Source organism: Pogoniulus pusillus, chromosome 5, assembly GCF_015220805.1.
Source record: "Pogoniulus pusillus isolate bPogPus1 chromosome 5, bPogPus1.pri, whole genome shotgun sequence".
Lineage (NCBI taxonomy): Eukaryota > Metazoa > Chordata > Aves > Piciformes > Lybiidae > Pogoniulus > Pogoniulus pusillus.
The window spans coordinates 11,103,795-11,121,223 of record NC_087268.1 but is presented as its reverse complement, the minus strand read 5'-3'; the positions used below and the strand labels follow the sequence as shown (position 1 = coordinate 11,121,223).

General features: G+C 43.9%; 1 protein-coding gene across 2 annotated transcripts in view; it reads right to left on the bottom strand.

Moving 5' to 3' along the window:
- Nucleotides 1–17,429, bottom strand: part of CMSS1 (cms1 ribosomal small subunit homolog) — a 41,238-nt gene that overhangs the window by 18,417 nt on the left and 5,392 nt on the right. For both annotated transcript variants that reach the window (XM_064143204.1, XM_064143202.1), the window contains exon 2: nucleotides 6,780–6,880. In XM_064143204.1, coding sequence (XP_063999274.1) covers nucleotides 6,780–6,880 — 101 coding nt within the window. The remainder of the gene's footprint in view (nucleotides 1–6,779; nucleotides 6,881–17,429) is intronic.

Here is a 17,429-nt window from a genome sequence, read left to right as displayed (position 1 = left end):
GATCAGCAGCAATAAGACAAGGAGCAATGGCTACAAACTGGAACAAAGAAGATTTTACCTCAACATGAGGAGAAACTTCTTTAAAGTGAGGATGATGGAGCACTGACACAGGCTGCCCAGAAAGGTTGTGCAGTCTCCTCTGGAGACTTTCAAAGCCTGCCTGTACGCGTTCCTGTGCAGACTACCCTAGGGGATCCTGCTTTGGCAGGGAGGTTGGACTCAATGATCTCTGGAGGTCCCTTCCAACCTCTAAAGTTCTGTGATTCTGTTGTAAGCAAGGGGGGAAATAGAAATAGAGAAAGTTGAAACCTAGAGGTTGTAGCTGCAATTCCATTAAATGGTGAAAAGCAAGGCTGCTATATTAAAAAAAACTCTGCAGGAAAATGTGAACAAAACTTTTCAGGGACTTCGTATTTTTAATCTCTATTATTGTGAGTGGTTGTTTTTCTAAACTTTGCCAGCAGTGCTTTAAAATAACTGGGTCTAAGGTCAGTATCCAGACAGCAAAAGATACCACAGAACTGGATGAGCGTAATTGGACACAATCATGTTATGGATTTCCTTTTACACTTGTATGCAGAATTTAGGAAAACAAGCTTTGAATCTGTTTTGCCCCATTCCTGCTTCATCTCCTCATTGCAGGCATAGTCAAATACACCTAAGAAAAACATATGGTACACTTCAGACTAAAGTTTAACATGCGCTGCTCTTCTGTGCCTGGGTGAGCAGACTGAATTGGTGTCTTTGTACCAGAGTCACCGTTCACATAAGCTAGGGTTAGAACTTGTCCTTAGCCACCTAAAATTGTCCAAAACAGGAAGCGAGGCACAGGCTTTCCTTGTTCTGAGCACAGCAATTCTCTTTTCTCTTGCCTTAGGGACTCCCACTTCATGGAAATGTAACTTAATCTACATAGATTTGCTTTAACGCTTAATAAGTGACTTGATGGACAGCAACGGGAAAATAGGCAAAGCTGCAGGAAAAAGCTCCTTGATACTAGGATGTATTTGGCTGGAAAAATCTGCTCCTGTGAGAAACCACAGAGAAGTCTCATCACATGGAGCATTAAAAGCTCAGGAACAGCAAATCCAGCACTGCTCCCTGGGGAAAGCCTGGAAGAAGAGTATCAGCAGGAAAGGAAGCCCAGCCAAAAGCCAGAGAAGCTGCTCCTTTGTTCTCTTGTGAAAGCAGCTTCAACAGGGCCAACAGTGCTACAGGAAAGCTAACGGAAGCTTCTTCTCTGAGCTCTCCTTGCACTACCTCTCCGTAGCAGGAGGACACTTTATGACAACTGGTAGGTACTTTATGATTGTCCAGCACATTTGTGCTTTTCCATGCCCACTCTCATATACTTTTCAGAAGAATTCTGTGGTGTTTAATTGTTCATCTTACAGCTACAGTTTCCTCTTTCTCCCCACTCTCGTGGCTAACCTAGCTGTAAAACCCAGAATACCCCATGCTCAGCACACAAATAAATGACCTATTGCTTGCTTCTGCTTTCTGTGCCATGGTGCAACCACAGCTGTTGCACTTGCAACAGTAGCAGTGAAGTACAGAAGTGGTCCTGAATCCGGATGAGGTTTTAGATGATACTTAGGAACTACCAGAGAAGATTTGGCTGGCAACTGGCTGCAGCCAGCAAAGCACTCCACAAATAGGGCTAAACAGGTTGAACAAAGAAGTTGTGCACACCTCATCCCTGGAAGTGCTTAAGACCAGTCTGGATAAGGCTTTGTGCAGCCTAGCCTAGTGGGAGGTGTCCTGGCCCATGGTAGGGGTGTTGGAATGAAATGATCTTTAAGGTCCCTTCTAACTCAAGCCATTCTGTGATTCTATGGCTATAACACAGCCTGGATCAATACTCACCCATGAGAAGCTGTGAAATGGACCATAGCTTGTCTCAGCTACAGAGATCTGTCCCTGTGATTTTCTCAGGTAAAACCAGGTATTACCTTCAGTAGAAATCAAGGCAACAATTGCAAGTAGAAACTCACTTCAACTAACAAAATTGTTCCAGGGTTAATATAAGCTCTTTGGGTTCATTTTGGTTTGTTTCCTTTTTGGAAGTCTGTATCTTAACTCTGATTCAGGTGAGAACATGTCTTTGTACTGATTTATTCAAGGGATACTATCAAGTGAAAAAAGTCAGAAAAGGGCCAATCCAAATCTCTTTCCTCCAGTAGGGTGTGATGGCTTTCTCCTAGAAAATAGGTTCCCTATCCCATGGCTATCTAAAACTACCACTCATTCACTTTGGGCCCTTTTCTCCCTTCATACACATTGTGAACTGTTTTACATAAATCTGCAAAGTACACAAATCTGCAAAACTCATTGTCTTGTGCAAGAAAAAAATAACAACCTGTGCCCCAGAGATGAAATACTGTCTCCAGGAGAAACAAAGTTTTTCTCACTGCTAACCCTTCATTCAGATGTTTAAGAGCAGCACCAAATGCTGTGGCTTCTTTTTTGAAGGTAGTATGTAATCCTCTTTTTCAACATCAACAGAAGTACACAGCAGGCTTGTATTTGAAGTTTTGCTTCCTCTGAGAAGCATGACAAGACTCAAAATTATCTCTTTTAAAATTATACATACATGTAGACATAGTATACTATTAGCCCAGCAATAAGAATTCCATTCTATTCAGATGTTAAAAATAGTGGAACAAGAAAGGGGGTGAAGGGCTGTAGAAATTACGTATCTGTGATGAGCTGCAGTCTGAGGAGAGGTTGAGGGAGCTGGGCCTGTTTAGCCTGGAGGAGGCTCAGGGGTGATCTTATTACTGTCTGCAACTACCTGAAGGGGCATTGTAGCCAGGTGGGGGGTGGCCTCTTCTCCCAGGCAACCAGCAATAGAACAAGGGGACACAGTCTCAAGTTGTGCCAGGGTAGGTATAGGCTGGATGTTAGGAGGAAGTTCTTCCCAGAGAGAGTGATTGGCATTGGAATGGGCTGCCCAGGGAGGTGGTGGAGGCACCGTCCCTGGGGGTCTTCAAGAAAAGCCTGGCTGAGGCACTTCGTGCCATGGTCTAGTTGACTGGATAGGGCTGGGTGCTAGGTTGGACTGGATGATCTTGGAGGTCTCTTCCAACCTGGTTGATTCTATGATTCTATGAAATATTTAGGCATCTGATCTAGACTGAACTTCTGACCCTTATCCAAATGTTGCCTACCTACTCATGCAATAGTTCTTTGCCTGCCACCCTTAAGAAAAAGTCACTTGCACGTTTTTCTTATGCAAGACATAGAGCAGACCATCTACTGGTTTTCTACATGGCTCCCTTGTGCTCTGTGTTTTTAAGCTATTTTTACATGGAAGTTTTTAACATGAAGAAAACAGGAAATCTGTGCCGAGACCATTGATTTATGAACCAAAAAATGTCATAAATTCCTTGTTTGTTAATCATAGACAGTACATAAAATATTTCCTGTATTATATTTCTAAGAATATTTTTTTTCTTCACATGTTGCCAAGTTACTGGAAATTCAAACGTAGAAAGAAAACATTCTTGCCTGTGTGTGAAAGTTTACATTTTAGGTCAGCCATATACTCTTGACTTCTGGAGTTTGTGACAAAGTAAACACAGCAATGTGCCATTCAGATGGGAGACAAATTCTTCATTTTATAGGAAGCCTGAGGACATCCAGTAGACTAGAAACATAAATGTTCTTAACTTTATTTGGTTGTCTGCTGACTGGCTTTAAGGTGCCAAGTCCACTGCAGAATACTTCCAGCCTGTGAATAAGGCAGAGATGAGTAAAATGGGTTATGTGTTTCAGAACTACAGAGCTACTAGCTTTCCATAAATACATCTGATTTTGCAAATGTTTTGCTCTAAGGAACATGCAATAACATGTCCATGTCTTTAAGCTCCCATGTCTTTAAGCTGGGGTCGGAGTGGCTGAAGAGCAGCCAAACTGAAAGGGATCTGGGGGTGCTGATTGATACCTGCCTGAACATGAGCCAGCAGTGTGCCCAGGTGGCCAAGAGAGCCAGTGGCATCCTGGCCTGCATCAGGAATGGTGTGGTCAGCAGGAGCAGGGAGGTCATTCTGCCCCTGTACTCTGCACTGGTTAGACCACACCTTGAGTACTGTGTTCAGTTGTTCAGTTCTGGGGCCCCCAGTTTAGGAGAGACATTGAGATGCTTGAGCGTGTCCAGAGAAGAGCAACGAGGCTGGGGAGAGGCCTTGAGCACAGCCCTACGAGGAGAGGCTGAGGGAGCTGAGATTGGTTAGCCTGGGGAAGGGGAGGCTCAGGGGAGACCTTATTGCTGTCTACAACTACCTGAGGGGTGGTTGTGGCCAGGGGGAGGTTGCTCTCTTCTCTCAGGTGGCCAGCACCAGAACGAGAGGACACAGCCTCAGGCTGCACCAGGGGAGATTTAGGCTGGAGGTGAGGAGAAAGTTCTTCACTGAGAGAGTCATTGGACACTGGAATGGGCTGCCCGGGGAGGTGGTGGAGTCGCCGTCCCTGGAGCTGTTCAAGGCAGGATTGGACGTGGCACTTGGTGCCATGGTCTAGCCTTGAGCTCTGTGGTAAAGGGTTGGACTTGATGATCTATGAGGTCTCTCCCAACCTTGGTGACACTGTGATATAAGAATATACTAGTGTCCACTGGAGGGCTATGAGGACGATGAAGTGACTGGAACATTCTTCTGATGAGGGAAGGCTGTTTAGCCTGACAGGTGATCTTATCAGTGTTTACAAATACCTTAAGAGTGGGTCTCAGGAAGAAGGGGTCAATCTCTTTTCAGTGGTGCCCAGTGATAGGATGAAAGGCCACAGAGACAAAATGGAATACAGGGAGTTTCACCTCAACATGAGGAAAAAAATTCTGGGCCCTGAGGGTGCTGGAGGAAGCTGCTCAGAGAGGGGGGGGTCTCCTTCTCTGGAGACTTTCAAAACCCAACTGGACATGTTTCTTCCGTGGCCTGCCTTAGGTGATCCTGCTTTGGCAGGGGTGTTGGACTTAATGGTCTCCAGAGGTCACTTCCAACCCCTACCATTCTTTGATTCTATGATTCTAAAGTACTGCCTTCTTGAGTTTCATGGTTAAACATCAAATGACTTGATTCCAAAACACAGGTTGATATTCTTTCTATGACAGGAGGAGCCACAGCAGGTATTCTGTTGCAGCTGAGCAGTCCCAGTCAGGGATAACTGCAGGGTAACTGGCAGGGTAACTGCATTTGGTTATTCTTTCTACTGTTCTCACAGAAAGAGCAAACCAACTCCTCCAAACAGTCTTAACTGAGTTCTAAACACGTAGATAAAGATAATGGTGATTAAAAGTAGCTTCTAACCCATGTCACACCCAGACTGAGTTGGAATCATAGAATCACAGAATGGTTTAGGTTGGAAGGAACCTCCAAAGATCATCTAGTCCAACCCCCCTGCAATTAGCAAGGACATCCTCCATTAGATCAGGTTCTCAGAGCCTTGTTGAGCCTGACCTTCAATATCTCCAGGGGTGGGACCTTGACTACTTCCCTTGGCAACTTGTTGCAGTGTTCCACCACCCTCATGGTGCAGAACTTGTTTCTAGCATCTAATCTAAATCTCCTTGTGCTAGTTTGAGGCCAATTGGAATATTTTAATGAGAGAAGTTAGATCATTGGTTGTAAAAAAAAATAATGATGAAGTCTATATCATTCATTGGTTTGCTGACAGGGATAAAAAGCCAAAAAGTAAACAATTTGTCCCTTTCTGATCTTCAGTGATCCTATCACTGCAGGCCTTTGTAAACAGTCCTTCTGCAGCCATCTGTTCTTATTCACAGTTGTACTCTAAAAGACACAGGGAACACAAGGATATGACTAGGAGTTGTACTAGATGACCCTCAAAAGTCCTCAGCATCTGACCCCACAGTAGACCACATACAAAGCAATATAGCTTTCTCTTGTACTGCTCGCTTCTCTCTCCCCAAAACAAAACATGGAACCAGCTCAACTATCTGTCTCATGTCACCTTTGTTCTCCTTGGAAAGGCACACAAAAGCATAGTAAATGCTACTGCGTTGTTTGCACTTCTCTGTTACAAAAAAAAGAACATCCCTGCAAATGCTTTTCACTTGGGCAACTGCCTAGGGATCACACAATGAATTTACTGTTGGCCTTGAGGTCAAAATTCATATCCTTAATGCCAAGAAGAGATAGATTTCAATGCCATTTTAGCTCGCTGACATCCATTCAGTGAATTCTCTGGGATGGTATCACGAAGGCAGAAGAAATTTACTTTCAGATGAGATTCTTCTTAAAATGAGCTGACCTCTAGATGATTTTTTTAAGCTCAAGCTGGGGTGATGCTGTCTGTCAAAGACCTTACTGCCGTTTCCTTGCCATACTCCATGTAATGCTGAACAGCACAGTTCCTACTGATTTTAAAGACAGCTTTTAATAGTGAAAGGCAACGAAAACATCGGTCCAAGTGGAACTAAATTCTTATTCACTTGGACATTGCACTGGAGAAATACTTAGGTGGAGATGCTGCACAACATTTAAGTACAGCTTTCAAGACCTTGTATGAGCAAGAAAAAGAAAAAAGGTTGTAAGGGAGGACAGTTGGTAGCACCATCCAGGCAGTCACACAAAGCAAGAGAGAAGATATTATTGAAATCTACTGGAATCTGATCACTTTCAAATAAGGCAAAATTATGTAATTAATCTTATGACATAAACAGGTCAGACAAAGAGTGAAGGGAACTACCCCTTTACTGAAGGAGATGATGTTTCCCTATTCATTATGATCTCTGTGTCCACACAGTTGCTAAATGTACTAACCTTCTTCCTTTTCTTTGTCACAGCAGGTTTGGAATCAGCATCTTCTTGTGTTGCTGCCCTGTTATTACCTGCTTTCTCAGTGGCTTCATCATCTGAAGGATCTAATGAGAAAAAAAAAAGCAGAGTTTTTCTCACTTATTTTGAAATTCACCTCCTATCTTTTCATTCAAGACTAGGGTTAAAATCTTCAGCTGAACGTTTGTCACAATAATACAATCTTGAGATTGGCAGTAAGTACAGCTGTAAAAAAAAATAATCATTTTATAATACTGGGGTTTGAAACGTGTTCAAAGAAAAGTTCTAGTTCAGGCAATATAGTTCTGAGTCCTTCTAGCATGCTACACATTGGGTGCCAGCTACAGCATCACAGGTAGCAGTATTTAATCTTTTCAAAATCTCCTTGGAATTAAGCTAAGCCATGAACAACACAGGCTCAGCTAGCCTATTTGCCTCCTTCTCTTCACAGGCACAGCCATCAAATCAACAGCTGAATAATGGACTGTGGCCACATGAGTGCTGGATCCCACGTAGGGTGAGTGGCTGGCACCAGAGGAGGAGCAGTGATGCCACTCCTGGCAGCCCTTTACCACAGGCTAGCTGCAGCATTAAGCTGGTGCTGAGTCAGCCTCAGGGGACAGTAGGTGGGTGGCCATTCTGGGATCTCTTTTCAAAGAGGTATGAGCAAGGGAGGCAGCAGGTCCAAATCTCAGGCTAACTTGCACACCAGGAAATACATGTCACTGATCTCCAGGAGCTGCCCTCTTGGAGGGCAATTTGCCATCTTTCTGAGGGACAAATTGAATCTGGCTGACTCTTCTCCCCTCACCCTTCCCTGCAGAGCACAGTGGGAAGAGGTGTTCTCCTCTCCTAGCTGTGAGAGGAGCATCTCTGTCTCGCCTGCCCTCTCTGCAGTGGGGGGACAGGCAGGGCACCAACCTTCTACTCCCACAGCTTGGCTCCTAATGCTTTGCGCTTGGACTGGACCCTCTGCTCATGGGGCACTGCAACCCATCTTGTTGATGGTTGGACTCAATGATCTTATAGGTGTTTTCCAACCAAAAAAACTCTATGATTCTTCTGATGTGGACCATGAACAAGAAGACTGAGCAGCCATCCCCAGTAGGACTGCCACTTTCACTAGAACATCACTGCTACTGTCCCAAGAGTGTTCATCAGATATTGGTTGGAGGTGGAAAGTTATGACCACTTTATGTCCTTAACACATTTTGGAGTTTCAGATATGACACTTCATTAGAAGAAGTGGATGAATGACATCATCCACCATAGTCCTGAAAGTTGTAATTCAGTGTTACCTCTATGCATTATGATGAATTTGTTTCTCCCCATATCCCTCTTCCTAAGGCAAATGACTTGTGCTACATTTTGGCAGAACAGCCTCTGTGTTTGACCAGCTCCACACTCCCATGACACATACTACATCCAAGCAGGCTGTGGATCAATGATATAAACTAAGCATGAAGAGATCAGAACTAATTGCCCCTGTCCCTCTTGCTCATCAAGCTTAGACCCCAAACACCCATTCCAGAGTGTATCTGTGCATGTCTCACTGAACTGAGTTGCTGAGCCAGGTCTTTCTCAGCATATTATTTCATGTTGGAAATAAATGGCAATTGCACAAAATAAGGTTCAGGGGAAGCTGCCTATGATCTTTAGGCATTCCTTAAATTCCATTTGGCATGCTCTGAAAGGCAAGCAGGAGTCATGCAAGTTTTAAATAACCTCTTCTCTTTCTCATAACTACAAGACACGCTGCTAGCAATAGAAATCTAAAACCTGACAAATGGTTTCCATGATCTGAAATAGCCTAACAATGTACCACCTGCTCACTGCCCATCTGGGGTTTGCACTGCACTTTGTGATGCAAGAAGTGAGAGAAGATAAAACCAGCTTCCAGCCCCAGAGTCAACAACCATCTGTGAAAATAGTTCCTATCTGAGCATCTTTCTGCAGTATCTGAGAATTTTTATTTCATACAACAGGAAAACTTTATATCTGATCCAGAAAGAGACACTCATGTCCCAGTTGAGACAGCAGGTAGTTTCAAGCTGTGATTGCTCATGACACCATGTCGGCTCCCATGATGACAGGAGCATTTTGTTGTAGGCATCGAAGCACCATGGGCCAAACTCTGCCAACCATGCTCACGTTAAAGAGCGTACCTTCTGCTGCAAATAGTTACTTTGATGTCAGTGGGGTTATTCACAAAATAAATCATAACTTGATGCAAATAAATGCAGAAGCACCCATCTCACAGACCCCAAACACATCTGTATCAGAGAGGTGCTGTATACCCTGCTCAGGTGAGACCCCACCTGGAATCATGTGTTCAGTCCTGAGACCTCTAGTACAAGAAAGACATTGAACTGTTGGAGGGGGTCCAGGCTTGGAGAATTGGGTCTGTTCAAACCGGACAAGAGAAGGCTCTGGGGACACCTTGTAGCTGCCTTCCAGTACCTGCAGAGGGCCTACAAGAAACTTCAAGAAGGACTTTTTACAAGTTTTTTTAGTGACAGAACGAGGAGGGAATGGCTTTAAACTGAAAGAGGGGAGATTTAGACTTGATATTAGGAAGAAATTATTTACAGTGTGGGTGGTGAGACACTGGAACTGGTTGCCCAGGGAAGTTCTGGATGCCCCCTCCCTGAAGGTGTTCAAGGCCAGATTGGACAGGGCTTTGAGCAACCTGGCCTAGTGGAAGGTGTCCCTGCCCATGGCAGGGGGATTGGAACTAGACGATCCCTTCCAACCCAAACCATTCTATGATAAGCTATCTAGGAGACTCCTCTTGACCAGAGGAGGAGAGAGCACAAATGCTTCCTTATTATTAAGTTGGTACAAATGCAGAACCTAATTGATTAATCTGATGTTGACTTTCATCTCTTTGCAGTGCAAATGAGCAGGCAGGCAGGCAGGCGCTGACCGAATACACTGCTGAAGGGTGGCGTTCAGCATAGCAACCCTTCGCATCTGTTTTCCTGCAACGTACGGACCACAAGGTCATCAAAGATGCCTGAACAGTCACGTAATGCTCTCAAGATAGAAAAATAAATGTGAGTTCCACAGCTCTTCAGGTTTTTCCCTGTGGTATTACATCAGCAACATGGCATCACTGTAGCAGGCTTCCCAGTCATTACCTATTTATACTCGATTTTATTTTGAGGCGTGCTGAAGTGGAAAAAGTAATTTATCCTTAACAAATATGGGAATAAGACTTTACCATGTATGACATTGATCAGTATTTAAAATCAATCAGTGCAATGGTTTCTAACCTTTGAAATCTAATGCTGATAGGTACACATTTAAGTGCATCAATATGTAAACGAAATATATGCATATACACACCTATTTTAACACATGCACATCTGCACAGAATCACATAGAATCACAGAACTGGTTTGCTTGGGAAAAGCACTCTAAGATCATCAAGTCCAACCATCAATCTAAGGCCACCATGGCCATTAAATCATGTCTCAAAGTGCCACGTCCATGTGTTTCTTGAACACCTCTGGGGAAGCACATAAACAAGCACACAGATACTAAGGTAATTTAACAAGTTCCCTTTAATCACATTTATTATCTAATACACTCACTAAGAATGCTCATTTGCTTGGCTACTTATGCTTTTAAAAGCATAAAGGGTTTTTAAAGGCAGACAAGACCTTCATGATAGAGAAGGTAATGACATATGTTTTGAAGGGGAATGTAATTTTGCTTGTACAAAATAAAGAATATATATAAATTTGTGTTTGCTAGGCTGATTCACCCTTACTGAGACTTCTGACCTTCACATTCCACTTTTCTTCAATGAAGTGATTGATAAAGGAATTAATAGTGACCAAACCATAAAGAATTAATTCGTATAAAGACTAAAGCTGACTGAAAAAGTGAAACTCTTCCAGGCAGCACACCTCCAAATGCTTCCCCCCCAAAAAAAAAGTAACAATTGAAAAGGTACAGAAAACAAGCTTAAAATTCTTTGGAAATTGTCATTTTGGTTTGAGCCAGGTTATGGCTAAAATAAAGATAAAGGAAGCTCACAGAAATGATGGCTGCTATGGGAAATTCCTCACAGCAGGAGAGAATGAAGAGAACGGAATGGCATTTTTTTTAAGAGGAAGTAGGTATGGCACAACTCTTCATAGGATGGGAATAACAAATACATCATTAAAAAGCAGGCTCAGAATGGAAAAATATTCATTTGTACAGATATCCAAAGAAGGAATAATTTCCACTAGTGTGGGGTATTTTTCTGAGGGTTTTGTTTCTCTGTTGGTTCTCTTCTCTAGAAGCTAAGTGAGATCAAACATCCATCTGATATCCAGAAGAGTCCCAGTGACACAAGTTCATTTCTGACCATTAAGCTAATTTCCATGCTGGAATTTGGAGGGAATCTGTCTTATGTGTCCGCAAGGCAGACTCCCTCAACTTTGATATATCTGGCACTGTCTGCAGTCAAAGACACACTCAAGGTCAGAAGACCCAGAGGGGTCTGAACAGAAATCTCTGCTTTCCCTCTTGTGCTCCCACCAGGGCTATATATCACTACTAAATTAGAATTACTTATATGAAAAACAAAGTTTGCAGAAAATTTATTATTGCCTTCCCCACTCCCCACTTTTCATCCTCCTGTGACTGGTCTACAATTGCCTCATATCTGAAATGAAACTTTAAACAAAGCCTATGTTTTCTGATTTATACCAAAAAGCCCTGTACAGTGTGGAAATAGGTTTTATATTTGTTATGCTCTCTGTTTTCTGACATGTTAGAGGAAAGCATGTGCTTGTCACTACTTTGTAGGTGGTCATGGTTCATTCAATGTGGGTGTTCTGTGATGGATTCATTTCAGGCTCTTTCTATTTATTGGTTGATTAAACAGTACTGATCTGTGTTCATTAATCTGGGGGGGAAATAGTTCTCAGTGCTCCCAGCTTTAAATTCAGCAGACTGAAAAATATTTGATGTCAAGTAAAATGTCCAGTGTGTTGGGCACATGTCAAGTTTATTTTTAATTGCTATTTTAGGTTCCTTTTCTTTGGGAGGAACAGAGGAGAGGGGAGAGAGGAGGTCAGGGGAAAGAATAAAATTGAAGCCTGAGACTTCTTTATTAAACTCCTAATTTTGTAATTAAAAACTGACCTAAAACTTCAGTAAATCAGAGAAGTAATCTTAATGGCAATGCACTACTTTTAATTTAATATCATAGCATCTCCTTTCAAGTCCAATCAGGCACAGACTCTGCAAGGTCAACTAGTTCTCTATAAAATATAACAGCTGTCAGCAGAATTAGGTCCCAGGTCCCTGTTTGTCCTTGTTCAGTTGAGAAGTCTTTTCTTGCCACTACAGCGATGCTGATCACTGGCTGAAAGCAGTGATGACAGTATTTTAACATACCACTCAGGCATCGCTCTTCAAGGCAGCAGGAAACATGACATTCAAGTGGGATCTGGCCATGCTGCCCACCAGTACCCAAAGAAACAAATGAGGTCTTTTAAATAAAACAGGCCTGGCTGGGGCACTGATCTAGATGAAAAATAAAAGACAATTTTAAAACCCAAAATTTAAAACTTTTTGAAGCATTATAAGCTTTACACTACTTCACAAAAGAGAAAGGTTCTGTGTAGCACTGGGAGAAGCAGGTACAGAAGCCAGTGGTGCACAATGGCAACAGGCAAGCAGCAGCTCAAATCACCTCCTGGACGGATCCCAAATTACTCAGCAGTGTGTCATCTGCACTGCTAATCCTGAAAGAAAGATCCCTTTCAGATTTACCTGGACAATCCTCTAGATCTAAATTGCCTCTCTCTAGGCAATGGACAGCTTTGAATCTTTCTATTGGGAAGCCTAATAATAGCTTTGATACTGTGGAGCCCACGGATAAGGCCAACTGACCAAGCAACAGCTACGAAGCTGTTTTGGAGACCTCCAGATCAGCCACGTGAAATGGATATGTATTCAAACTTCATTAATACGCTTCTTCAGAGCAGCTGCTGGTTCTTTGCCATGGCAATACTTTAGAAATTGCTAGTAAACGAGATGAAATGTTAGTGACAAAGGTAATCTGCTCTTGAGGAAGATCACCACATAACCATCACATCAAAAAAAAGCTACAACAGGTCAGTACCCTCTTGTCAAAATTTCTCTGACTAAATTAGAATGGGTTTTCTGGCACCCCCAGAAAGGTACATAATTCTGCTCCTCACAGGCATGTATCACCTGCAGTGGCATAATGCAGAAATCCGGATGACAGATTACAGAAAGAAAACTCAAAACCATCCCCATACCTCCTTAAGTATTAGCTAAATCATTTTAAAAAGTAGAGTAAATCAAGATTTAGTCTTGGTAAGAGAACATATATATTGTGACAGGAAATGAAAAACCAATATTTAATTGCACCAAAAGACACAGGATTACAGCTCAGTGTAAAACTTTGATGCAATGAAGAATAACAGCATGGCTAAGCACGGTGCCACTTAAAAGGTAATGAATTTGTCTGCCTGCCTGTCTGGGCTGAGATAATATCAGTAGCAAATACACTTTGTGCTGGTGCTCCGTTATGTCAAACCAGTCAGTCATGGCTGTCCAAGTTTTGGGTACTGTTATGGAAGGCCAATATAGGCCTAATCCATGTTCTGGCTTGTCTAGGCATGTCTACTGAAAGGGGAAGGAACAACGTGGGGAAAGAAGGCAAAAGGATTGGAGACACCCAGTCTGAGGGTCCAAGACTTGTCCAGACTTGTTCTCCTTTGCAGTGGTAATCAGGGTACATACACTTGTTTATGCCTGGCCTGTGTTTTCCCAAATAAGGGTAAAGCAAGCTCCTGGTTTCACCTCATACGGCCAGTTTTGGCAAAGTCCCATTCTGACAGGTGAAGCTGTGAGGCCAAATGAGCCATCACATTCAGGCAATTAATAAACATGGGCAAGTCTGTAAAACAACATGCTCTCTGCTCTGACCATGTGCTTTGCTCTCTGCTATTGTGCTTTTGTCTCATGGTGCTCTGTTCTGCCTCACTGTGCTCTGCTCCACCTCACTGTGCTCTGCTTGCCACGCTCCAGAGCAGCTTTGCTTCAAGTCCTGTGTCCAGTTCTGGGCCCCTCAATTCAAGAAAGATGTTGAGGTGCTGGAACATGTCCAGAGAAGGGCGACAAAGCTGGTGAGGGGCCTGGAACACAAACCCTGTGAGGAGAGGCTGAGGGAGCTGGGCCTGTTTAGCCTGGAGAAGAGGAGGCTCAGGAGTGATCTTATTACTGTCTACAACTACCTGAAAGCACATTGTAGCCAGGTGGGGGGTGGCCTCTTCTCTCAGGCAACCAGCAATAGAACAAGGGGACACAGTCTCAAGTTGTGCCAGGGTAGGTATAGGCTGGATGTTAGGAGGAAGTTCTTCACAGAGAGAGTGATTGGCATTGGAATGGGCTGCCCAGGGAGGTGGTGGAGGCACCGTCCCTGGGGGTCTTCAAGAAAAGACTGGATGAGGCACTTAGTGCCATGGTCTAGTTGACTGGATAGGGCTGGGTGCTAGGTTGGACTGGATGATCTTGGAGGTCTCTTCCAACCTGGTTGATTCTATGATTCTATGATGCTTCAAGCTTGTCCACCTGGAGTCTTTGCTGTGCCTTAGTTTACCAGGGAAAGGCATTAAGTGCCTCCATGCTGTAGATGAGAATGAGCCTCTAGCAAGATATGGTGTCTGCCTGCACATTGTCTGCCCAGCCACTATATTGCTGATCAAGTGCTTTTGGGTATCGCCCTCTAAGTGCTTTGGGCACTGTCTAAAACCATAATGCAGCCCTGGAAATGCAGAATTACTGGTCTGTGAGTAAACATTCTACAAGCCTCTTTGTAATTGAAGTTATGACTTGGCTCTGTAAACCAATTGTGCCTTCTGCTTCAGCCCAAAGGAGCCTCTCGAGTCTCCCTAGAGGGCAAGTGGAATATTGACCACAAGATTTTCTGTCCAGTTTAAATTGTTTCTATTTGCTAGTTTTTTCTTAATTGTTCTAAACTGCCTGTTTCCCTCTGTGTGAATACCCATAACTGTGCATTTGAACCTCATAAATAAGTTTTCTGGCAAATTTTAATGTGAATAATTTTTTCCCCCATAATTTTATTATTTTTTGTCTGGACATTAAAATGAATAGAAACATTAATATCAATATTAATATTAACTTTGTAAATTATAACTAGTACCATTTTGCCTTCCTATGTCTATGAACTAAGAGGATTATAAGGAGTAGTCATCATGGATTCACAAACTGGATATCATGCTTGATTGACCTGATAGCCTGGTATGATGGTGTGACCAGCTGGGGTTTTGAGGGCAGAGCAGTGGTTGTTGTCTACCTTGACTTTGGCAAGGCTTTTGGCACTGGCTCCCACAGCATGGTCATAGGTAAGATCAGGAAGAGTGGGTTAGCTGAGTGGACAGTGAGGTGGATTGAGAACTGGATGAAAGACAGAGCACAGAGGGATATGATCAGTGGTGCAGGGCCTAGTTGGAGGCCCGTGGCTAGTGGTGATCCCCAAGGGGGACAGTTCTGGGGACAAAGGGCAACAGGCACAAACTAGAACACAGGAGGTTTCACCTGAATTTCAGCAGAAACTTCTTTCCTGTGAGGGTGCTGGAGCACTGGAACAGGCTGCCCAGAGAGGCTGTGGCGTCTCCTTCTCCGGTGGCTTTCAAACCCTGTCTGGAAACATTCCTGTACCTCATCTAGGCATAGTAGTGTCAGCAGGGAGGTTAGACTAGAGGTCATTTCCAGCCCTTACCACTCTATGGGTCTAAGGACTCTTTAGCCAGACAGGCCAACTCCAGCACAAGAGTAAGTTTTCGTATCTGTGAGGATGCCTTGAACTCCAGACTCCACCTGCCAACGTACTTTAAAAAAGTATTCTGAAGTGTACTTCTGAGATGTACAAATCACAGAACCACAGAATTAACCAGGTTGGAAGAGACCTCTAGGATCATCAAGTCCAACCTATCACCTAGCCCTTCTAAATAACTAAACCATGGCACTAAGTGCCTCATCCAGCCTCCTTTTAAACACCTCCAGGGATGGTGACTCCACCACCTCCCTGGGCAGCCCATTCCAATGGCCAGTCACTCTTTCTGTGAAGAATTTCTTCCTAATTCCAGTTTAAACCTGCTCTGGTGCAGTTTGAGACTTACTGATGCTGGACTCAATCCCCTCATCCAGATCATCAATGAAGATATCAAACAGGACTGGGACCAGCACTGATCCCTGGGGCACACCACTAGTGACTGGCTGCCAACTGCATGTGGCACTACCCACCACTACTCTCTGGACTTGGCCCTCCAGCCAGTTTTTAACCCAGCACGGAGTGCCCCTGTCCAAGCCATGAGCTGCCAGCTTGGCCAGGATTTTGCTATGGCAGACAGTGTCAAAGACCTTGCTGAAGTCCAGGTAGACTACACATCCACAGCCTTCCCCATGTCTACCAGGAGGGTCACCTGGTCATAAGAAGAGATGAGGTTGGTCAGGCAGGACTTGCCCCTCCTAAATCCATGCTGGCTAGGTCTGATCCCCTGGCCATCCTGTAGATGCCCTGTGATTGCACTCAGGATGATCTGCTCCATTATCTTGCATGGCACTGAAGTCAGGCTGACAGGTCTGTAATTTGGGTCCTCCTTCTGACCCTTCTTGTGGATAGGCACCACATAGGCCAGCTTCCAGTCTTCAGGGACCTCTCCAGTGAGCCAGGACTGCTCACTGGAGAACAGACACAGCCTTATCAAAAAATTAGAAGCCCCTCCATTTTGGTCCATTAGGTAACATTCAGATGACATAAGCTCCTCCCCAGTGCATCCAGCCTAAACTGTGCCAAACCAGACTTTCTTACAATCTATAGGAATTCCCTGTGCAAGAGTTTCTGAGTATTGGCAATAGCTTGCACTACAAACCCCTCCCCATGGCAGTTCAAAGAACATTTGATTAGACAACATCTATTCTAAAGAACTTGTTTGCCTGATAAATCTGGTGACAGGATATTCAGTTTAGGTTCCTTTTTCTTATATGAAATGACATTTTAAATTAAAATCATCACTGATTCAGGAAAAAAGAATGGGTCTTAAAGGAATAACATGAAATTAATTTTCTCTGTGATGTCATATGACATCTCCCACAGAACATTTCTAACAACTACGTCTCATTTCTCACATTATCACAGTATCACAGTATCACAGTATTATCAGGGTTGGAAGAGACCTCACAGATCATCGAGTCCAACCCTTTACCACAGAGCTCAAGGCTAGACCATGGCACCAAGTTCCACATCCAATCCTGCCTTGAACAGCTCCAGGGACGGCGACTCCACCACCTCCCCGGGCAGCCCATTCCAGTGTCCAATCACTCTCTCAGTGAAGAACTTTCTCCTCACCTCCAGCCTAAATCTCCCTTGGTGTAGCTTGAGGCTGTGTCCTCTCGTTCTGGTGCTGGCCACCTGAGAGAAGAGAGCAACCTCCCCCTGGCTACAACCACCCTTCAGGTAGTTGTAGACAGCAATAAGGTCTCCCCTGAGCCTCCTCTTCTCCAGGCTAAACAATCCCAGCTCCCTCAGCCTCTCCTCGTAGGGCTGTGCTCAAGGCCTCTCCCCAGCCTCGTCACCCT